The 23,751-nt window shown below is 47.6% G+C and overlaps 1 protein-coding gene and 1 non-coding gene across 5 annotated transcripts in view; both read left to right on the plus strand.

Moving 5' to 3' along the window:
* Nucleotides 1–2,758: 2,758 nt before the first annotated feature.
* ulk1b (unc-51 like autophagy activating kinase 1) overlaps nt 2,759–23,751 on the plus strand; it is a 130,148-nt gene continuing 109,155 nt past the window's right edge. For 2 of the 4 annotated variants that reach the window (XM_078227154.1, XM_078227157.1), the window contains exons 1-3: nt 2,761–3,501; nt 4,435–4,527; nt 4,623–4,664. In XM_078227154.1, the coding sequence (XP_078083280.1) occupies nt 3,412–3,501; nt 4,435–4,527; nt 4,623–4,664 (225 nt within the window). In that variant the 5' untranslated portion in view covers nt 2,761–3,411. Of the gene's footprint in view, nt 3,502–4,434; nt 4,528–4,622; nt 4,665–23,751 lie in introns of all 4 variants that reach the window. The other 2 variants (XM_078227155.1, XM_078227156.1) reach the window with 2 other exon arrangements.
* LOC144503225 (U1 spliceosomal RNA) lies at nt 21,861–22,020 on the plus strand. The gene has a single exon (XR_013499452.1). It is a non-coding gene; the product is annotated as a U1 spliceosomal RNA (small nuclear RNA).

The following is a 23,751-nucleotide window of genomic DNA, read 5'->3' on the forward strand; positions in this document are numbered from 1 at the left end:
GGGAGATGGTGGCTGCTGCCAGTATGACACCCACTCTGGGCTCAGAATCATTGGATGCCCACAGTGCAGAAGGAGACCATTCAGCCCATCGACTCTGCACCCAACTCTCCGCCAGAGAATTTTACCCATACCCTATCCCCATAACCCCACATATTTACCCCACTAATCCCCCTAACCTGCACATCTGTGGACACTAAGGAGCAATTTAGCATGGCCAATCCACCTAACCTGCACATATTTGGATTGTGGGAGGAAACCCTAGCTATGACTGTAACGCTACATTCTGCACTCTCTCCTTTCCTTCTCTATGAACGGTATGCTTTGTCTGTCTAGCGCGCAAGAAACAATACTTTTCACTGTGTGTTAATACATGTGACAATAATAAATCAACTCAAATCAAAACCAGAGCACCCGGAGGAAACCCATGCAGACACAGGGAGAACATGCAGACTCTGCACAGACAGTGACCCGAGGCTGGAAGCAATCCAGATCCCTGGCGCTGTGAGGCAGCAGTGCTAACCAGTGCCACCATGCTGCCCTAATTGCCATGGACCCAGGCACAGGAGAGCATTGGGGGGAATGAGGGGGGTTGTGAATCATGGAGAGGATAGTTGGCAGGAGGCTTGAGCAGGCCCTTCCCTTCCCAATGCCGGACCCTCGATCACGTACCGAGTGCATTCCCCCCTCCCTCTCCCCCGCGAGTCTGCAAGCAAACATGCCAGAGTTTGCCTGTCCTGCACTCCGTGTGGCGAACCCCCCTGCCTGCCATTGGGTTAATACCCCATACGTGGGCAGCAGGTGGCAGGGAGGGATGCCTGTCTAGGGGCACTGCTTGCACGGACTCACTCTGGGTTGAGGTGGGCAGCTGGCAAGGTCAGCACCTGTCACCCTGCCTCACGAAGAAACGCATCTCACCCCTTGCCATGGGGACAAGATTGCACCCACAAGATGCCACCAGAACAACTGAGTATTTCCAGCATTTTCTGTTTTGATTTCAATAACAGGGGGAATTAGATAAACATTCGATGGGTAAAAATGTGCAGAGAGCTCTGGGCAGAGAGTGTGAGGGGACTCATTGGCAAAGAGCTGGCACGGGTACAGTGGGCCGAATGGGCTGTGCTGTAAAACATTCTCTTTCATCCTCTCACTGTGCAGGTTGGGTCTCTGCACATGTTTAATCATAGAATCATAGAATCCTACAGTGCAGAAGGAGGCCACTCGGCCCATCGAGTTCGCGCCGACCACAATCCCACCCAAGCCCTATCCCTGCTTAGTTACCCTGCAAATCCCTCTAACCTATCACATCCCGGGACACTAAGGGTTCATTTAGCATGTCCAATCAACCTAACCCACACATCTTTGGACTGTGGGAGGAAACCGGAGCACCCGGAGGAAACCCACGCAGACACGGGGTGAACGCGCAAACTCCACACAGACAGTGATCTAAGTCGGAAATCGAATCCAAATCCCTGGAGCTGTGAGGCAGCAGGGCTAACCACTGTGTCACCATGCCGCCCTTGTTAATCTCCCTTGTTAATGAAAGCCAAGACAGGCTAATGTTTATTTTTTTAAAGACATGTGGACCTACACCCCCCCGGCAGTGGGGGCTGATGTATAAAAATGATGGTCTGCATGGGCGGGACAGTGATTGGCATAAAAGCAAATTACTGCGGATGCTGGAATCTGAAACCAAAAGAGAAAACGCTGGAAAATCTCAGCAAATCTGGCAGCATCTGTAAGGAGAGAAAAGAGCTGATGTTTTGAGTCTAGATGACCCTTTGTCAAAGCTTTGTCAGTGGTTAGCACTGCTGCCTCACAGCGCCAGGGACCCGGGTTCGATTCTGGCCTTGTCTGTGTGGAGTGTGTACATTCTCCCCATGTCTGCGTGTGTTTCCTCCGGGTGCTCCGGTTTCCTTCCACACTCCGAAGATGTTTAGGTTAGGTGGATTGGCCATGCTAAATTGCCCCTTAGTGTCCAAAACTGTGCAGGTTCGGAGGATTGGCCATACTAAGTTGCCCCTTAGTGCCAGGGGGACTAGCAGGGTAAACACAAATTTCTCTCATGTAAGCCTACTTGTGACACAAGTGTCATAAGTAGGCTTACATTAACACTGCAATGAAGTTACTGTGAAAATCCCCTAGTCGCCACACTCTGGCGCCTGTTTGGGTACACTGAGGGAGAATTTAGCATGGCCGATGCACCTAACCAGCGCGTCCTTCGGACTGTGGGAGGAAACTGGAGCACCCGGAGGAAAAGTTTTTATTAAAGTTTATTTATTAGTGTCACAAGTAAGGCTTACATTAACACTGCAATGAAGTTACTGTGAAAATCCCCTAGTCGCCGCAATCCGGCACCTGTTCGGGTACACTGAGGGAGAATTTAGCATGGCCAGTGCACCTCACCAGCACGTCTTTCAGACTGCGGGAGGAAACCGGAGCACCCGGAGGAAACCCACGCAGACACGGGGAGAACGTGCAGACTCCACACCGACAGTGACCCAAGCCGGGAATCGAACCCGGGTCCCTGGCGCTGTGTGGCAGCAGTGCTAACCCAGCGTGCCACCGTAACCCGTGCTGGGTTCGGGGGGGGTGGGGGGGGGATAGGGTGGGATTGTGGTCGGTGCAGGCTCGATGCAGCTCCTTCTGCACTGTAGGGATTCTCTGATTCTACGGACTGAAAGAGTTAACTCTTGAGCTGCAGCTTCGCCGGAAGCTGTAAAACGAGCTGGTCAAAGAGAGAGAATACGCCTGCGCGATTGCAGAGAAGCTAAGACATAAAGAGAGAGAGAAAACAAACTGGCTTCTTTGTCTCATCATTGCGAAGCTTCCCCTGTCTCCTGCTGCCTCTGCCACAGAGCCTGCCAGTGGTTTATTTTGCAAAAACAAAAGGCTTCGATCGACTTTCACTGGGATCTTTCTGCCACCTTGCCCTGTGTCAGAATCCTGCAACAGTTGCCAGTCTTTGTATACAAACAGTATCCAGCCGGCAGATCGCCGATACACTGTACCTCCCACCCCCTCCCGGAGCTTCCCTGGGAAACAACTCGACCATGGTGGGAGACAGAGGCAGCCAGCGCCGTCCCTAAGCAAAGATAGACTCATGGAAACATACACCCAGAAACAGCAGTGACAACAATGCACGAAACGGCATCGGCGGACAGAGAAAGACAGCCTGTGGAAATGGCAGGAGAGAAGGATGCTTTCTGCTCCGGCTTGCCAGACATCAGGCCAGCCCCAGGCAAACCCTAAGCTGATACCCTCTCTGGTCGTGGCTGGAGGGGTCGGAGGAGAGGGAGGGAGGGAGGGAGGGGGGGTGGGTGGGAGGTAAGAGAAGAATTGAGACAAATCACCAAATAATTACATCAGAATTAAAAGGGGGAGGAAGGCAAACAAAAAAATACAACAAAGAAGATGGAAACTGTGGGGAAATTCGAGTACAGCAAGAAGGATCTGATCGGGCATGGAGCTTTCGCTGTCGTTTTCAAGGGTCGGTATATAGAGGTAAATTTCACTGGTCAGTTTCCTGGGGATTGCCGCAGGTAATGGACATTCTGTACATCTGCATTATGTTTTGTTATTGCTCGTCCTGTTTAACCACGCAGTCACAGTAAACCTACACTTTCACCGGCTGTCTGTTTTATTTCTGTCATTGTACGGGGCTGACCCATCACATTATTGAATGGGTTTTTTGCAGCCAGCAGTGTTGAATCAGCCGGGGCAAGTCAGGGCAAGCTCCCTCTCTCTATCTCTCTCTCCTTCATTGCCCCCTCCGCCCCCTTCAAATTAGACTCCCAATGTCAACACTGCTCGCCCCATTTCGCGTCACGAAGCAACTTTTCAGATTTGGTCTGATCGCTCCCCCCTGTATCTCAGCAAAACTGACAGGTCATAGAGGTTTACAGCATGGAAGCAGGCCCTTCGGCCCAACTTGTCCATGCCACCCTTTTTTTTAAACTCCGAAACTAATCCCAATTGCCCGCATTTGGCCCATATCCCTCTATACCCATCTTACCCATGTAATTGTCTAAACGCTTTTTAAAAGACAAAATTGTACCCGCCTCTACTACTACCTCTGGCAGCTTGTTCCAGACACTCACCACCCTCTGTCTGGACCCTTTTGTATCTCTCCCCTCTCACCTTAAGCCTATGCCCTCTAGTTTTAGACTCCCCTACCTTTGGGAAAAGATATTGACTATCCAGCTGATCTGTGCCCCTCATTATTTTATCGACCTCTATAAGGTCACCCCTCAGCCTCCTATGCTCCAGAGAAGAAAGTCCCAGTCTATTCCAGCCTCTCCTTATAACTCATCACTCAGGTGATGATAGATTTTTTTTACCCAACTTGTGTCCGAATGGGAGAGGTTCATTTCCTTTTATTTTTTTGTTCTTAAATTTAAATGTTAACTTTTCAAGCAATTGCAATTCTTATTTCAGAAACACGATTTGCAAGTTGCAATCAAATGCATCCAGAAGAAAAACCTAGCGAAATCACAAACCCTTCTGGGCAAGGAAATTAAAATCTTGAAGGTGAGAATGTCACTTTATTCTTCACTCTTTGCAGTTAGACATTTGGAATGGTGAATGGGAGATGTCATCCTGTGGCTTTGTTCTCTCTTTTTCAGGAACTGAAACATGACAATATTGTGGCACTGTATGACTTTCAGGTATGTTATTTTGGGATTTTATATTCTTCTGGGGTTTTTTTTTGTTTTATTTTGAGGACATGTTTCTATTGGCGATTTGGGATGAATTTTGGGAGTTTGCATATAGATGATCCATTTTGAAATAATTCATCACAATGCATGACCTACACCTTAGTCAATACATGGCAACAAAATAATAACTGAGAAATATATAACATAAAGGAAAGTCAATGTATTCTTCTGATGAACTGCAGGTGAGTCTGTTTTCAGTGGTTGGTTTTGAGAGGGCCTTCAGGTATTGCTAGAAGGCTCATCCTCCTTGGCCCTGCCTTTACTGTAATTATTTATCTCAGGTTTTATTGGAATTATTCTCTCTGTCCCAGTGCTTTTGTGGTTATTTGCCCCCTCCCTGGTTTTATTGGGGTTATTTGCCCCCTCCCTGGTTTTATTGGGGTTATTTGCACCTCTCCCTGGTTTTATTGGGATTATTTGCCCCTCTCTCTGGTTTTATTGGGGTTATTTGCCCCTGATTTTATTGGGGTTATTTGCCCCTCTCTCTGGTTTTATTGGGATTATTTGCCCCTCTCTCTTGTTTTTTGGGTGTTATTTGCCCCTCTCCCTGGTTTTATTGGGGTATTTGCCCCTGCCCCTGGTTTTATTGGGGTTATTTGCCACTGGTTATATTGGGGTTATTTGTCTCTCTCCCTGGTTTTATTGGGGTATTTGTCCCCCCCTTGTTTTATTGGGTTTTTGTCCCCTTTCTCTGGTTTTATTGGGGTTATTTGCCCCCCCTTGTTTTATTGGGTTTTTGTCCCCTTTCTCTGGTTTTATTGGGGTTATTTGCACCTTTCCCTGGTTTTATTGGGGTTATTTGCCCCTTTCCCTGGTTTTATTGGGGTTATTTGCCCCTTTCCCTGGTTTTACTGGGGTATTTGCCCATCTCCCTGGTTTTATTGGGGTATCTGCCCCTCTCCCTGGTTTTATTGGGGTTATTTGCCCCCCACTGGTTTTATTAGGGTTATTTACCACCCCCCCCCCCGGTTTTATTGGGATATTTGCCCCTCTCCCTGGTTTTATTGGGGTTATTTGCCCCTCCCCCTGGTTTTATTGGGGTTATTTGCCCCTCTCCCTGGTTTTATTGGGGTTATTTGCCCCTCTCCCTGGTTTTATTGGGGTCATTTGCCCCTCCACCTGGTTTTATTGGGGTTATTTGCCCCTTTCCCTGGTTTTATTGGGGTTATTTGCCTCTTTCCCTGGTTTCATTGGGGTTATTTGCCCCTCTCCCTGGTTTTATTGTGGTTATTTGCCCCTCTCCCTGGTTTTATTGGGGTTATTTGCCCCTTTCCCTGGTTTCATTGGGGTTATTTGCCCCTCTCCCTGGTTTTATTGTGGTTATTTGCCCTTCTCCCTGGTTTTATTGGGGTTATTTGTCCCTTTCCCTGGTTTTATTGGGGTTATTTGCCCCTCTCCCTGGTTTTATTGGGGTTATTTGCCCCTTTCCCTGGTTTTGTTGGGGTATTTGCCCCTCTCCCTGGTTTTATTGGGGGTATTTGCCACCCCCTGGTTTTATTGGGGTATTTACCCCTCCCCCTGGTTTTAATGGGGTTATTTGCCACCCCCTGGTTTTATTGGGGGTATTTGCCCCCCTCCCCCTTGTTTTATTGGGGTATTAGCCCCTGGTTTTATTGGGGGTATTTACCCCTCCCCCTGATTTTATTGGGGTATTTGCCCCTGGTTTTATTGGGGTTATTTACCCCTCTCCCTGGTTTTATTGGGTTATTTGCCCCCTGTCTGGGCATCTCTGGTTCCAGCTGTCTGGGTGCAGTTGAGCACGCGCATGCGCGGGGGAGCCAGCTGCATTGTTGACATTTTTCCTGGGCCCGGAGACTCGCGGCGCATGCGTGCGGAAGGAGGCGGCGGCGGCTGCCGTCCAATGCGCCGGCGCGGCAATCACCCCGCAACGGCCGCCGGGAGATGTAGTCCACCTCGCCGTCAGCCTCTTGCTGAGCTAGTGCGCGCGGAACTACAACTCCCGGAGGGCTGTGCGCGGCAGAGGGTCAACACGTCAAATGGGCTGTTGCAAAGAGAGTTGGGGTTGATTGGGTGAAGCAGGCTCTCCCTATGTGACAGACTCAACAGCACTGAGCTTAGCCACTGCAGCCAATATAATAGCCAGCGCCCAAAATAACCAGGGCTGCACTGCTTCCTGAGCAAGATCAAGACTACTTTTCATTACCTTCCTGGAATAGAGTCAAAGAATAGGGAGAGCCCATATGATTCATAAGTTTAAGATGATTTCATCAATATACCCAACAGGGAATTCAAGAGAAACTTCTTCATCCAGATTGTGCTGCGAATCATAGAACCCCTACAGAGCAGTAGGAGGCCGTTTGGCCCGTCTAGTCTGCACCATAAGACATTGGCCCATCGAGTCTGCTCCACCATTCAAGCATGGCTGATATTTTTCTCATCCCCATTCTCCTGCCTTTTCCCCATGATGTGGAGATGCTGGCATTGGACTGGGGTAAACACAGTAAGAACATAAGAAATAGGAGCAGGAGTAGGCCATCTAGCCCCTCGAGCCTGCCCCGCCATTCAATAAGATCATGGCTGATCTGACGTGGATCAGTACCACTTACCCGCCTGATCCCCATAACCCTTAATTCCCTTACCGATCAGGAATCCATCCATCCGCGCTTTAAACATATTCAGCGAGGTAGCCTCCACCACCTCAGTGGGCAGAGAATTCCAGAGATTCACCACCCTCTGGGAGAAGAAGTTCCTCCTCAACTCTGTCTTAAACCGACCCCCCTTTATTTTGAGGCTGTGTCCTCTAGTTTTAACTTCCTTACTAAGTGAAAAGAATCTCTCCGCCTCCACCCTATCCAGCCCCCGCATTATCTTATAAGTCTCCATAAGATCCCCCCTCATCCTTCTAAACTCCAACGAGTACAAACCCAATCTCCTCAGCCTCTCCTCATAATCCAAACCCCTCATCTCCGGTATCAACCTGGTGAACCTTCTCTGCACTCCCTCCAATGCCAATATATCCTTCCTCATATAAGGGGACCAATACTGCACACAGTATTCCAGCTGCGGCCTCACCAATGCCCTGTACAGGTGCATCAAGACATCCCTGCTTTTATATTCTATCCCCCTCGCAATATAGGCCAACATCCCATTTGCCTTCTTGATCACCTGTTGTACCTGCAGACTGGGCTTTTGCATCTCATGCACAAGGACCCCCAGGTCCCTTTGCACGGTAGCATGTTTTAATTTGTTTCCATTGAGATAGTAATCCCATTTGTTATTATTTCCTCCAAAGTGTATAACCTCGCACCGACTTTAACCTGGTGTTGTTAGACTTCTTACTGTGTTTTCCCCATAACCCCTGATTCCCTTATTCAACACAAACCTATCTATCTCTGTTTTAAAGACACTCAGTGACCTGGCCTCCACAGCCTTCCGCTGATTCACCACTCTTTGGCTGAAGAAATTCCTCCTCATCTCTGTTTTAAAGGATCGTCCCTTTAGCCTGAGGTTGTGCCCCCCCCGTTTCTTGTTTTTCCAACTACTGGAAACATCCTTTCCATGTCCACTTTATCCAGGCCTCGCAGTATCCTGTAAGTTTCAATAAGATTCACCCGTATCCTTCTAAACTCCAACGAGTACAGACTCAGAGTCCTCAATCGTTCCTCATACTACAAGCTCTTCATTTCAGAGATCATTCTTGTGAACCTCCTCTGGACCCTTTCCAAGGCCAGCACATCCTTCCTTAGATATGGGGCCCAAAACAGCTCACAATATTCCAAATGGGTTCTGACCAGAGCCTGAGACAGCTTCAGAAGTACATCCCTGTTCTTGTATTCCAGCCCTCTCGACATGAATGTGAACATTGCATTTGCATTCCTAACTGCCGACTGAACCTGCAAGTTAACCTTAAGAGAATTTTGAACAATGACTTCCAAGTCCCTTTGTGTATCTGATTTCCTAAGCATTTCCCATTTAGAAAATAGTCTATGTCTCCATTCCTCATTCCAAAATGCATAACCTCACACTTTTCCACATTATATTCCATTGCTACTTCTTTGCCCACTCTCCTAACCTGCCCAAGTCCTTCTGCAGCCCCCACTGCTTCCTCAATACTACTTGTCCCTCTACATGTCTTTGTATCATCTGCAAATTTAGCAACAGTGTCTTCAGTTCCATCCTCCAAATCGCTCATGTGTATTGTGAAACGTTGTGATCCCAGCACCGACCCCTGAGGCACACCACAAGTCACCGGGTGCCATCCTGAAAAAGACCCCTTTATCCCCACTCTCTAACAAAGTATTTTACCCATGTCCCCTCCCTGTAACCCCACACACATTTCCCATGGCTAACCCGCCTAACCTACACATCTTGGGACATTAAGGGGCTTTTTAAAAAAGTTTATTTACTAGTATCATAGAATCATAGAAACCCTACAGCGCAGAAGGAGGCCATTCGGCCCATCGAGTCCGCACCGACGACAATCCCACCCAGGCCCTACCCCCACATATTTACCCGCGATTCCCTCTAACCTACGCATCCCAGGACTCTAAGGGGCAATTTCTAACCTGGCCAATCAACCTAACCCACACATCTTTGGACTGTGGGAGGAAACCGGAGCACCCGGAGGAAACCCATGCAGACACGAGGAGAATGTGCAAACTCCACACAGACAGTGACACGAGCCGGGAAGGCAGCAGTGCTAACCATTGAATTTGATTTATTATTGTCACATGATGGGATATGTTTTGTTTCTTGCGCACAATGACCAATCCACCGAACCGAATGTGGAGTAGTTGAGCAAGTCATAGAATCCTTACAGTGCCTAAGGAGGCCATTTGGCCCATCGTGTGTGCACTGACTCTTTGACAGAGCTTCTTACCCAGGCCCATCTTTGGGCACAAAGGGACAACTTAGCACTGCCAATCCACCTAACCTACACATCTTTGGACACTAATTTTACCCATGTCCCCTCCCTGTAACCCCACACACATTTCCCATGGCTAACCCGCCTAACCTACACATCTTGGGACATTAAGGGGTTTTTTAAAAAAGTTTATTTACTAGTATCATAGAATCATAGAAACCCTAAATAATTTATCATGGTCAGTCCACCTAACCTGAACAGCTTTGGAGTGTGGGAGGAAACCCATGGAGACACAGGGAGAACATGCAATAAAGTTTATTTATTAGTCACAAGTAAGGCTTACATTAACACTGCAATGAAGTTACTGTGAAAATACCCATTTGCCACAGTCCGGGTCAATGCACCTAACCAGCACGTCTTTTTAGAATGTGGAAGGAAACCAGAGCACCCGGAGGAAACCCACGCAGACATGGGGAGAACATGCAAACTCCACACAGACAGTGACCCAAGCCGGGAATCGAACCTGGGTCACTGACGCTGTGAAGCAGCAGTGCTAACCACTGTGCCACCGTGCCGCCCGGTGCCGATTCCACACAGACAGTTACCCAAGGCTGGAATCGAACCCGGGTCCCTGGCATTGTGAGGCAGCAGCGCTAGCCACTGTGCCACCATGCAGATACGTTTAAAGGGAAACTGGATAAACACATGAGTGTGAAAGGAATGGAAGTATATGTTGCTTGGAAAAAAATTAATTTATGTAGCGCATGTGATTGTCTCAAAATGCTCGACAGCCACTGAGCGTGTTTGAAGTGTAGGCACTGTTGTGAAGTAGGAGGTGAAGCAACCAGTTTGCTCACATAAAGCTCCCACAAACAGCAAGGTGATAATTACAAGATCATCTGTTTTGGTGAGATTGATTGAGGGATAGATAATGACCCCATGGACATCAGGAAAAAGTTCTCCTGCTCTTCTTTCAAATGCCGTTTTGGGATCTTTTTATCCACCTGATAGAGAAGAGGGGACCTTGGTTTAACGTCTTAACAGAACCTGCAGCGTGCAGCACTACATTGGAATATCAGGCTAGATAGGATGAGATGAAGTAGCGTTGGAGGAACGAGCTGATGTTTCGAGTCCAGGTGACCCTTTGTCAAAGCTTTGTCACCAGGACTCGAAACGTCAGCTCTTTTCTCTCCTTACAGATGCTGCCGGACCTGCTGAGATTTTCCAGCATTTTCTCTTTTTTAGTTTCAGATTCCAGCATCCGCAGTAATTTGCTTTTATTTAGTGTTGGAGAAGGCTTGTGTGGAGCATAAACACCAACATGGACCAGTTGGGCTGATTTCTGTGCTGTAAATGTTAAGCAACTTACATCTCCCCTTCCATTTTCCTGAGGACGGCATGTAAACAACTTCTTTTGTCGATCTCTGCAAAGGTTTAACCAGGGGGATGTTACCTTAATTGCCAACACTCTCAACATTTGATTTGATTTGATTTATTGCTGTCACATGTATTAGTATACAGTAAGAAGTATTGTTTCTTGCGCTCTATACAGACAAAGCATACCATTCATAGAGAAGGAAAGGAGAGGGTGCAGAATTTAGTGTTACAGTCATAGCTAGGGTGTAGAGAAAGATCAACTTAATGCAAGGTAGGTCCATTCGAAAGTCTGACAGCAGCAGGGAAGAAGCTGTTCTTGAGTCGGTTGGTATGTGACCTCAGACTTTTGTATCTTTTTCCCGACGGAAGAAGGTGGAAGAGAGAATGTCCGGGGTGCGTGGGGTCCTTAATTATGCTGGCTGCTTTGCCGAGGCAGCGGGAAGTGTAGACAGAATCAATGGATGGGAGGCTGGTTTGAGTGATGGGCTGGGCTTCGTTCACGACCCTTTGTAGTTTCTTGCAGCCTTGGACAGAGCAGGAGCCATACCAAGCTGTGATACAACCAGAAAGAATGCTTTCTTTGGTGCATCTGTAAAGGTTGGCGAGAGTCATAGCGGACATGCCAAATTTTCTTAGCCTCCTGAGAAAGGAGAGGCGTTGGTGGGCTTTCATCCCCATTGATGTAGACAGGGGCATGTTCTCCACTACGCTTCCTGAAGTCGATGACTATCTCCTTCATTTTGTGGACATTGAGGGTGAGGTTATTGTCATCACACCAGTTCACCAGATTCTCTATCTCTTTCCTGTACTCTGTCTCGTCGTTGTTTGAGATCCAACATCCAAACAAATGTACAAAATGTTGGTGCCGTTTGTCAAAAAAAGCAATGATTTTTAAAGGATAGTGCAGATGGCGTAACATGGATCACTGGGACTTGTTTCTCACAATCAGGTGATTTTTTAAACATTTATCAAAGATCAGGAGGCCATTCAACCCATTGTGCCAGTGCCAGCTCTTTTAAAAAGAATTCTTTCATGGGATGTGGGCTAGGTGGTGGGCTGCCTTTCTTGAAACACTGCAGGCTATGCGGTGTAGGTACACCCACAGTGCTGTTAGGTGCATTCCAATATTTTGACCCAACAGCAGTGAAGAAACGGCCATGTTGGTTCCAAGTCAGGATAGTGAGAGACTTGGAAGAGAACTTACAGGTGGTGGTGATCCCATGCATCTGCTGCCCTTGTTCTTACAGCTAAGCTCTTTCAAGGAGCTATCCAATTTTTCCCGCTCACTCTGCTTTTACCTCACAGCCCTGAAATACCTTTCTTTCCCTTTTCATGTATTTATTCAATTACTTTGAAAGTTACTACTCAATATGTTTGCACTGCCATTGCAGGCAGGAAATTCTGGGTCATAACACTTGGCATGAGGAGGTCTGAGTTTCACAAACACACGTCATTATATCTGGTTCTATTTAATGGCAATTAGCTGCGCAATGGCACAATTTTACAATTTCCATTCTGGTTTCCAATCCCTCCGTACCTTTGCACTTTCCAATCTCTGTAATCTCCTCTAGCCCGCAGCTACCTCTGCTCGTCCAACTTTGGCCTCTTGCGTGACTGATTTTAAGTGCTCCGCCATTGACGTTTGTATTGAAGATTTTTACAAACCACAGTGTTACGATGTGGAGTGGTTCAGTTTGTTTGAGATCCCATTTAGTTTAGTTTATTTATTCGTGTCACAAGTAAGGCTTACATTAACACTGCAGTGAAGTTACTGTGAAAATCCCCTAGTCGCCACACTCCGGTACCTGTTCGGGTACACTGAGGGAGAATTTAGCACGGCCAGTGCACCCTAACCAGCACTTCTTTTGGACTGTGGGAGGAAACCGGAGCACCCGGAGGAAACCCACGCAGACACGGGGACAATGTGCAGACTCCGCACAGACAGTGACCCGAGCCGGGAATCGAACCCGGGTTCCTGGCGCTGTGAGGCAGCAGTGCTAACCACTGTGTCACCGTGCCGCCCCATTTAACCTACGTTCAACCATTTTGCACGATCAGCACTGCAATGTTTAATACACACAGCCGATTAGGTAAAGAGATGTTCAGAATGTTCGCAAATTGAAAATTCCAATTAAGTGTTAATATTTGATACCTGTCCTGTTTGCACTGCAGCAGAGATACGTTGCAAGTGTAATAATGCTCAGCTTCTGACAGATACATAGAATCATAGAAACCCTACAGTGCAGAAGGAGGCCATTCGGCCCATCGAGCCTGCACCGACAACGATCCCACCCAGGCCCTTTCCCTGTAACCCCAAATGTTTTGCCTGCTCATCCCCCTACACAAAAGGTCAATCTATCATGGCCAATCACCTAATTCGCGCATCTATGGGACTGTGGGAGGAAACCGGAGCACCCGGAGGAAACCCACGCAGACACGGGGAGAACGTGTAGGCTCCACACAGACAATGACCCAAGCCAGGAATCGAACCCGGGTCCCTGGCGCTGTGAGGCAGCAGTGCTAACCCACTGTGCCACCATGTCACCTATTGGGCTGCCAGTATCAGAATAGAGGCATTTACGGTGTGATTTGATTGAAGTTTTCAAAATTCTGACAGGATGGAGCAGTGTAGGTAGAAACTGAATGTTTCCAGTGATTCAGGGGGTTTGTGAGGGGAGGACTGAGATATAACAGCAACCTTTAAATCCCTAGGAGAATAATGAGAGAAAGAAGCGGGGGGGGGAGGGGGTGGGATTTATTGTGTGCAAGGATCTGTGTGCTGTGCTGTTCTATGGATTGTGGCTAATGCAGAAATGAATTTGTACAATCAGCAAGAAGCATTTTAGAATAGTTGACAAAAAATGTGGATGAAGATTCCAGCAGAAGTAACAGCGAGTTCCATGTCCTCAGCACACACCGGGTAAAGAAATTCCTCCCGGATTCCATATCAGAGTTATTAGTGACTAATTAATATTTATGATCCCTAGTTTGGACTCTCCCACAAGTGGAAATATTTTCTCGACCTCTTCCTAATCTCTCTTTAATCTTAAGGACGTCTATGAATAGATTTGAGAAGGTGTTGCCCATGCTCTTAGTCGTTGTCAGAGTGCCTCATTACACCAGGCAGAAATACAGCAATGTTCACAGTGGAAAGGTGGGGACAGGGGTAGCAGTGGTGTTGGGGTATTACCCCCAGAGACCCAGGATAATGCTCCAGGATTGAATCCCAACACTCCACATAGTGAAATTTGAATTCTAATTAATAGTCTAACGACGACCGTAAGCCATTGTCGTAAAAGCCCATCTTTTGAAGCTTATTTATTCGTGTCACAAGTTGGCTTGCAGTAAAGGGTGGCACGGTGGCACAGTGGTTCGCACTGCTGCCTCACAGTGCCAGGGACCCGGGTTCAACTCTGGCCTTGGGTCACTGTCTGTGGGGAGTCTGCATGTTCTTCCTGTGTCTGCGTGGGTTTCCTCCGGGTGCTCCGGTTTCCTCCCACAGTCCAAAGGATGTGTGGGTTACGTTGATTGACCATGCTAAATTGCCCCTTAGTGTCAGGGAGATTAGGAGGGTAAGTATGTGGGGTTAGCGGGATAGGACCTGGGTGGGATTGTCATTGGTGCAAGCTCGATGGGCCAAATGGCCTCCTTCTGCACTGCAGATTCTATGATTCACTGCAATGAAGTTACTGTGAAAATCCCCTAGTCACCATACTCCGGCAGCTCTTTGGGTACACTGAGGGAGAATTTAGCATGGCCAATGCACCTAACCAACATGTCTTTCAGACTGTGGGAGGAAACCGGAGCACCCGGAGGAAACCCACGCAGACACGGGGAGAACGTGCAGACTCCACACAGACAGTGACCCGAGGCCGGGAATCAAACCCGGGTTCCTGGCGCTGTGAGGCAGCAGTACTAACCACTATGCCACCGTGCCACTCCCACAAATGTCCTTTAGGGAAGGAATTCTGCCGTCATGGCCTACATATGATCCATAGCAATGTGGTTGACTATGATATTGAACTAACAAGCAACTGAGTTCAAGGGCAATTAGGGATGAGCAAGAAATGCTGGCCAGCCAGCAATGAGTTAATTGAAAGAAACATGTCCAAATGCTTCAGTGAATTTCTTGAATAAAGATGTCTCTTGGAGCGAGTGCAGACTCCCTTTATCACTGCTGTGTTAGCCTCAGTTAGAATCATAGAATCTACAGTGCAGAAGGAGGCCATTTGGCCCATCGAGCCTGTTCTGACATCAATCCCACTCAGGTCCTATCCCTGTAACCCCACATATTTACCCTCCTAATTCCCCCTGACACTAAGGGGCAATTTAACATGGCCAATGAACCTAACCCGCACACCTTTAGACTGTGGGAGGAAACCAGAGCACCCGGAGGAAACCCACGCAGACACGGGGAGAACGTGCAGACTCCACACAGACAGTGACCCAAGCCGGGAATCGAACCCAGGTCCCTGGTGCTGGGAGGCAGCAGTGCTAACCACTGTGCCACTGTTCCCAACTTGCATTTAAAATGAAAAGGACAGTTACTGAGAATGCAAATACCTAGGAGTAAAATGCGATCGTCAATACATTGGGGTTGATAGGCTTTTTTTCTCTCTTGAAAAGAGACCTGCTAGTGATCTTTATCTTATGAAGGGTCTCAATAAAACAAACAGAGAGCAAAATACAGGGCGACATGGCGGCACAGTGGTTAGCACTGCTGCCTCACAGCGTCAGGGACCTGGGTTCGATTAAGACTTTGGGTGACTGTGTGGAGTTTGCACGTTCTCCCCGTATCTGTGTGGGTTTCCTTCCACAGTCCCAAGATGTGCTGTTTAGGTGGATTGACCATGCTAAATTGCCCCTTAGTGTCCAAAGATGTGTAAATTAGGGGGAAATAGCGGGTTAAGTACGTGGGGTTATGTGGATAGGGTAAAGGGGCAGGCCTGGGTAAGATGCTCTGTCAGAGAGTCAGTTCAGACTCGATGGGCCGAACTGTGAGACTATGGAACTCGCTACCACAGGGAGTGGTGGAGGAAAATAGCATGTATGTATTTAAGGGGGGAGTTGGATAAACATATGAGGGAGAAAGGATCGGAAGGATATGCTGATCGGGTGATTAGCAGGGTAAATACACAGGGTTTCAGGGATAGGGCGGAGATAGGCCTTGGTGCGATGCTGAGTTGGTGCTGACTCAATGGCCGAATGGCTTCCATCTGCACTGTCGGGATTCTGTGATTAAAAAGGTTTGGGAAGAGGCTCATGTGAAACATGATGACTAACGTGGACCAGTTGATATTATTTAGGCAACAAAAAACATGCACAATCGTGACTTCTAGTTTGATGGATAGGATCTATGCAAAATGCAGCCTAGTATGTTTAGTTTGTTCCTGACCCCATGTTCCTTTTGATTTGATTTATTATTGTCACATGTATTAGTACACAGTGAAAAGTATTGTTTCTTGCGCGCTATACAGACAAAACATACCGTTCATAGAAAAGGAAAGGAGGGAGTGCAGAATGTAGTGTTACAGTCATAGCTAGGGTATAGAGAAAGATCAACTTAATGCGAGGTAGGTCCATTCAAAAGTCTGACGGCAGCAGGGAAGAAGCTGTTCTTGAGTCGGTTGGTACGTGACCTCAGACTTTTGTATCTTTTTCCCGACGGAAGAAGGTGGAAGAGAGAATGTCCGGGGTGCGTGGGGTCCTTAATTATGCTGGCTGCTTTGCCGAGGCAGCGGGAAGTGTAGACAGAATCAATGGATGGGAGGCTGGTTTGAGTGATGGGCTGGGCTTCGTTCACGACCCTTTGTAGCTCCTTGCGGTCTTGGGCAGAGCAGGAGCCATACCAAGCTGTGATACAACCAGAAAGAATGCTTTCTATGGTGCATCTGTAGAAGTTGGGTGAGAGATGTAGCGGAGATCCACCTTACTGCAGTGCTTAATACATATCAGCCGATTTGGTGAGGGGATGAGCAGAATATTCTTAAATTGGAAACTCAAATAAGTGCGAGTATTTGAAACCAGTTCTGTTACTGGCCAGTTTCTGTGCTGTACATTCAATGCGATTCTATATCCAGATGAATGGATGGCTTTACTCCTTGTAACAGATCGAGGGCAATTTGATGCGGCTTTAACTATGTGGGCTTTATTGCCAGCAGAGTATTTTGTATACATTATATACAACAAGGTAAGACTAGGCTACAAGTACAACCACTCTCCTGGACTCCCGGGCTCTAACTGTGAGTCTCTCCTTGACCCGTGGCCCGCGTCCTCCTCCAACTGGCTCAGCCTCCTGCCGGAGTGACCTCTGGGGTCCTTGCTGGTCACACGGCCCTAGGAACATCCCCCCGCAGCCCCCCTGCACCCTTGCCCCCTTGCCCTTCAAGAGCCACACTAAACTCCTAGCATCCTGGGAATTAGTGTTCTAAATCACTGGGGTGGTGCGTGTATTTTTTAAAACCAAACCACGTGACATTTGATTTGATTTATTATTGTCACGTGTATGTACAGTGAAAAGGATTGTTTCTTGCACGTTATACCGACAGAAACATACTGTTCATAGAGTACATAGGGGAGAAGGAAAGGGGAGAGTGCAGAATGTAGTGTTACAGTCGCAGCTAGGGTCTAGAGAATGACCAGCTTAATATATGGTGAATAATCAGTAAGAAGATATTTTGTTCAGTCGATTCATATTTATTTTCTGGAACCATTTTTTTTGGCAGCTGATGCCTGATATCCACCTCCTTTGTTTGGGCTGCCTCTCCATTCTTGCAGGAACTGAATCATAGTTGCATATTTACAGTCTGCAAACCTGTTCTTTAAAATAAAGGAAATATGAGAATAATTTTGACCAAAATAAATGTATTTCAAAACGGAGCCGAAATCCGCACCATGCAGGTCTGGATTGATGAGCGGGGTTGTGCTTCGTAACGGGTTCGAACCATGAAAGGGAAGACAGCAGTGCAGATAGTTACCTCAGGCTGCAGGTGAGAATCGGATTGCAAGTGGAAGGAGACCATTAAAGCTTTAATTGGCATTCCACTGCCTGATAAACCAGTGTGGGTGGTCTAACCAGTTATTCCTCTGATGTTCAAAGGTCAGAGTGCCCACTCCAGATAAATATATAAATATTTATTGCGTGGTAGTAGCTTCATTCTGGTAAATGTGTGGGCTGATTGTGAAGTGAGAGACGCCAGTGTTGGGGAATGGCAAGATTCCGCGTTTAATGGGTTGCACTCTTCACTTCTCGAGTCAGAAGGCCTTGGGTTCAAGCGCCACTCCAGAAGCTCGGGCACCAGATCGGTCGAGTGACAAATTGGCCCTCTGGGAGTGGCCCATCAAAATTGATGCCTGCCCAAAACTTGGCCGTTCTGTGCAGTCATCTTCATGCCTCGTCACCCTCCGTGACTGACCTGCCTCCAGTGCCACCCATCAGCTCGTAAAAAGCCTATAACTTACCTCACCGGAAGTTTCCAGGGCTTTGTCCCACCTCTATGGCCGTTCCTGCCTTTTCTCACTCAGCGGCGTTGCGGAGCGGGGGGTGGGGGCTTCCAAAGGCCGTCCACCGTGGTGAAAATCTTGAAAGATTTGGCCTTTGGAAAGGGGCCGATGGGATTCCACCAGTGTTGCTCTGCAGCCATTTACCAGCGGGCCTGACTCTGTTCCGATACACGCAGAGGTGTGAAAGTCTGGGCCTTGGTCAGTTCACTTCAATTAGGACTTTGTAGACAGTAGAAGAAGCTGGATTCAGGCACTCCCCTTGAGGTGGGCTGCATTCAGATTGTCCTGGGGGTGGGGATTCTGTCCCAGCTACTTACCTGGGGTTTAGCACGTGGAAATGATCTAATATACTGGCTCTTTACCCTTGCTCCTCATTGCTGAGATAAGGAGAGCAAAACTGTACACATTCCAGCTGTGGGCTCAGCAAGGCCCTGTATAATTGCAGCAACACATCCCTGCTCCTGTACTCGAAACCTTGCACTTTGGAGGCCAACATACCATTTGCTTTTTTACTGCCTGTTGCACCTGCACCTTCAGCGACTGGTGTTCGAGGGCACCCAGGTCTCGTTGTTGTACAGCCCCCTCTCTTAATTTATAGCCATTCAGATAATAATCTGCCTTCCCGTTTTTGCACCTGAAATGGATAAGCTCACATTTATCCATATTATACTGCATCTACCATGCATTTGCCCACTCACTCAATTTGTCCAAATCATAAGACCATAAAACATAGGAACAGAATTAGGCCACTCGGCCCATCGAGACTGCTCCGCCATTCAATCATAGCTGATATTTTTCTCATCCCCATTCTCCTGCCTTTTCCCCATAATCCCTGATCCCCTTATCAATCAAGAACCTATCTATCTCTGTCTTAAAGACACTCAATGACCTGGCCTCCTTCTGCGGCAAAGAGTTCCACAGATTCACCACTCTCTGGCTGAAGAAATTCCTCCTCATCTCTGTTTTAAAGGATCGCCCCTTTAGCCTGAGGTTGTGCCCTCAGGTTCTAGTTTTTCCTACGAGTGGAAACATCTTTTCCCCGTCCACTCTATCCAGGCCTCGCAGTATCCTGTAAGTTTCAATAAGATCTCTCCTCACCCTTCTAAACTCCAACGAGTCCAGACCCAGAGTCCTCAACCGTTCCTCATACGACAAGCTCTTCATTCCAGGGATCATTCTTGTGAACCTGCTCTGGATCCTTTCCAAGGCCAGCACATCCTTCCTTAGATACGGGGCCCAAAACTGCTCACAATACTCCAAATGAGGTCTGACCAAAGCCTTATACAGCCTCAGAAGTACATTCCTGCTCTTGTATTCTAGCCCTCGTGACATGAATGCTAACATTGCATTTGCCTTCCTAACTGCTGACTGAACCTACACGTTAACCTTAAGAGAATCTTGAACAAGGACTCCCAAGTCCCTTTGTGTTTCTGATTTCCTAAGCATTTCCCATTTAGAAAATAGTCTATGCCTCCATTCCTCCTTCCAAAGTGCATAACCTCAAACTTTTCCACATTGTGTTCCATCTGCCACTGAAATCACACTGAAGGGTCTCTGCATCCTCCTCACAGCTCACCCTCCCACTCAGTTTCGTGTCATCTGCAAAGTTGGAGATAATACAGTTAGCTCCCTGCAGACCACATCAGTCAATCTCTACAAGGCTGAATATAATTATGTGGAATCAAAGCTTTTGCCCTACATTTGATTTCCCTGATGAAATATCCAAGGATATTTTAATGGAATAATAACCCTGACTGTGTTTAATGGAGCTGGGTGTTGCGAACACATCTCCATCAAAGCCTTCTTGATTGAATGGACCCTTTCCTGACACTGCAGCTGTTCTGCAAATACTTCCCAAGTGTGAACCTGTACTCACTGACTTCCACTGGTTCCAGCAACACCTTACATTTCAAATTCTTATCCTTGTGTTCCGTGACCTCGCCCCTCCCTATCTCTGTAACCTTCTGTAACCAACAAACTTTCTGCGATCTTGGTGTTCCCCCACTGCCGACCTCCATCAATTTTGTCCCGCCTTGTCTTTAGCTGACAAGATCGCAAGCTCTGACATTTCCTCCCTAAATCTCTCTGCCTCTCTCCTCATTTAAGACGCTTCTTAATCCCTTCCTCATGTGCTTGAACGAATGCAGCTCCAGCAATACTCGAGAAGCCCAACACCATCCTGGATGAAGCAGTGTGCTTCATTGGGACTCCAACCACTACCTTAAAAATTCATTCCCTCCACCACCAACCTAGAGTGGCTGTCATGTGTACCATCTACAAGATGCCCTGCAGCGACTCACCAAGGCTCCTCAGGCAGCACCTCCCAAACCCACAATCTCTACCACTGTAGCATGGTTAGCACTGCTGCCTCACAGCACCAGGGACCTGGTTCGATTCCTGACTTGGGTCACTGTGCCGAGTCTGCACGTTCTCCCCGTGTCTGCGTGGGTTTCCTCCGGGTGCTCCAGTTTCCTCCCACAGTCCGAAAGACGTGCTGGTTAGGTGCGTTGGCCATGCTAAATTCTCCCTCAATGTACCTGAACAGGCACCAGAACGTGGCGACGAGGGGAATTTCACAGTAACTTCATTGCAGTGTTAATGTAAGCTTACTTGTGATACTAATAAATAAACTTTAAATTTATAAGGACAAGAGCAACAGATGCATGGGAACACCACCACCTGGAAGTTCCCATAAGACATAGGAGCAGAATTAGGCCACTCGGCCCATTGAGTCTGCTCCGCCATTCAATCATGGCTGATATTTTTCTCATCCCCATTCTACTGCCTTTTCCCCATAACCCCTGATCCCCTTATTAATCAAGAACCTATCTATCTCTGTCTTAAAGACACTCAATGACCTGGCCTCCACAGCCTTCTGCGGCAAAGAGTTCCACAGATTCACCACTCTCTGGCTGAAGAAATTCCTCCTCATCTCTGTTTTAAAGGACCGTCCCTTTAGCCTGAGGTTGTGCCCTCTAGTTCTAGTTTTTCCGACTATTGAAAACATCCTCTCCACGGCCACTCTATCCAGGCCTTGCAGTATCCTATAAGTTTCAATAAGATCCCCCTCATCCTTCTAAACTCCAACGAGTACAGACCCAGAGTCCTCAACCGTTCCTCATACAACAAGCTCTTCATTCCAGGGATCATTCCTGTGAACCTCCTCTGGACCCTTTCCAAGGCCAGCACATCCTTCCTTAGATATGGGACCCAAAACTGCTCACAATACTCCAAATGGGGTCTGACCAGAGCCTTATACAGCTTCAGAAGTACATCCCTGCTCTTGTATTCTCGCCCTCTCGACATGAATGATAACATTGCATTTGCCTTCCTAACTACCTTCCAAGTCACTCACCATCCTGACTTGGAAATATATCGCCGTTCCTTCACTGTCGCTGGGTCAAAATCCTGGAAGTCTCTCCCTAACAGCCCAGTGGAAGATATTTACCTGGCAGGGCAAGTTAATGATCAGGCAGCTTGGTCTCCCAGGATGAGGCTATCCCATTGCACTCTGTGCTGACGCCTCGCAATGTCTCCAAATGAGGGATACTTGACTGCAGATTTTGTGGTATTGGGGGACTGTGTTCGCACTCTCCCCTGATATACAGATAAAAGAACAGAGTTTACAGCACGTGGACTGCAGCGGTTCAAGAAGGCAGCTCACCACCACCTTCTCAAAGGACAATTAAAGATGGGCAGTAATTGCTGGCTTAGACAGCGACGCCCACATCCCGCGCATTAATTTAAAGATCTATCATCTGCCTTCATACTTTCTTTTGTGGCTCGGTGTTAAATTTTGTTTGTTAAAGTAAAGTTTATTTATTAGTCACAAGTAAGGCTGATATTAACACTGCAATGAAGTTACTGTGAAATTCCCCTCGTCGGCACACTCCGGCATCTGTTCGGGACAATCCACCTAACCAGCACGTCTTTCGGACTGTGGGAGGAAACCGGAGCACCCGGAGGAAACCCACGCAGACATGGGGAGAACGTGCAGACTCCACACAGACAGTGACCCAAGCCGGGAATCGAACCCGGGTCCCTGGCGCTGTGAAGCAGCAGTGCTAACCACTGTGTCACCATGCCGCTACCATGCCGTTGTGAAGCAGAACTTTATGGGCACAAAATAAATGTAAGTTGTTTAGCTTCTGTAAAATGCTCCAAAAGACCAATGCTCGTTCCAACCCTCTGGAAAGTCAAGGCTCAAAGCTTTGGCATTTTTTCCATTGCCTCAGATAGCCGCTCATCCACGGTTAACTCCTGGAAGGCTAAAGAAATGTTTTGATTCCATTTGGAATCAAGAGTTTCTTTGTTTACTTCTAAACTTAGTAGCAGCAGGCTGTGATTGGCCTGCATTTCCTCTTGCGCTGAATTTCTCCTTGGAATACAGAAAGGCTTTAGATGTGATTGTACCGGTAGCCATCTGTGTACCTCACTCTCTCATAGCTTGCAGTGAGGGGCGGCACGGTGGCACAGTGGTTAGCACTGCTGCCTCACAGCACCAGGGACCTGGGTTTGATTCCGACCTCGGGTCACTGTCTGTGCAGTGAAGGACGGGCAATATATTTCCAAGTCAGGATGGTGAGTGCATCCTCCCCATGTCTGCATGGGTTTCCTCCGGGTGCTCCCGTTTCCTCCCACAGTCAGAAAGACGTGCTGGTTAGGTGCATTGGCCATGCTAAATTCTCCCTCAGTGTACCCGAACAGGCGCCGGAGTGTGGTGACGAGGGGATTTTCACAGTAGCTTCATTGCAGTGTTAATGTAAGCCTACTTGTGACAATAATAAATAAACTTTAAACCTGTTCTTATACTCAGTCGGTCAATAATTTGTCACGTGCATCAGACAAAATTGTGCACCTGCGCTCATTTTGTATTTGCTTTTAAAATAATCAATTGCTTTTAGTGTCTTCCCTGTCCTGACTAAATGCCATTAAAACTTTGGAGACATTTACTGCTTTATGAGGTTTGTCAGTTTTCGTTTGAGAGAGGATTATAGAAACATAGAAAATAGGAGCAGGAAGAGGCCATTTGGCCCTTTGAGCCTGCTCTGCCATTCATTCTGCTCATGGCTGATCATTTATCTCAACAGCCTGATCTCCCCCTCCCCCCCCATATCCTTTGATCCCTTTCGCCCCAAGTGCTATATCGAACTGCTTCTTGAAAACATACGATGCTTTGGCCTCAACTGCTTTCTGTGGCAGCGAATTCCACAGGTTTACCACCCCCTGGGTGAAGAAATTTCTCCTCACCTCAGTCCTAAATGGTCTAACCCGTATCCTCAGACAGTGATCCCTGGTTCTGGACACCCCCACCATTAGGAACATCCTTCC

This window comes from Mustelus asterias, chromosome 13, assembly GCF_964213995.1.
Source record: "Mustelus asterias chromosome 13, sMusAst1.hap1.1, whole genome shotgun sequence".
Taxonomy (NCBI): domain Eukaryota; kingdom Metazoa; phylum Chordata; class Chondrichthyes; order Carcharhiniformes; family Triakidae; genus Mustelus; species Mustelus asterias.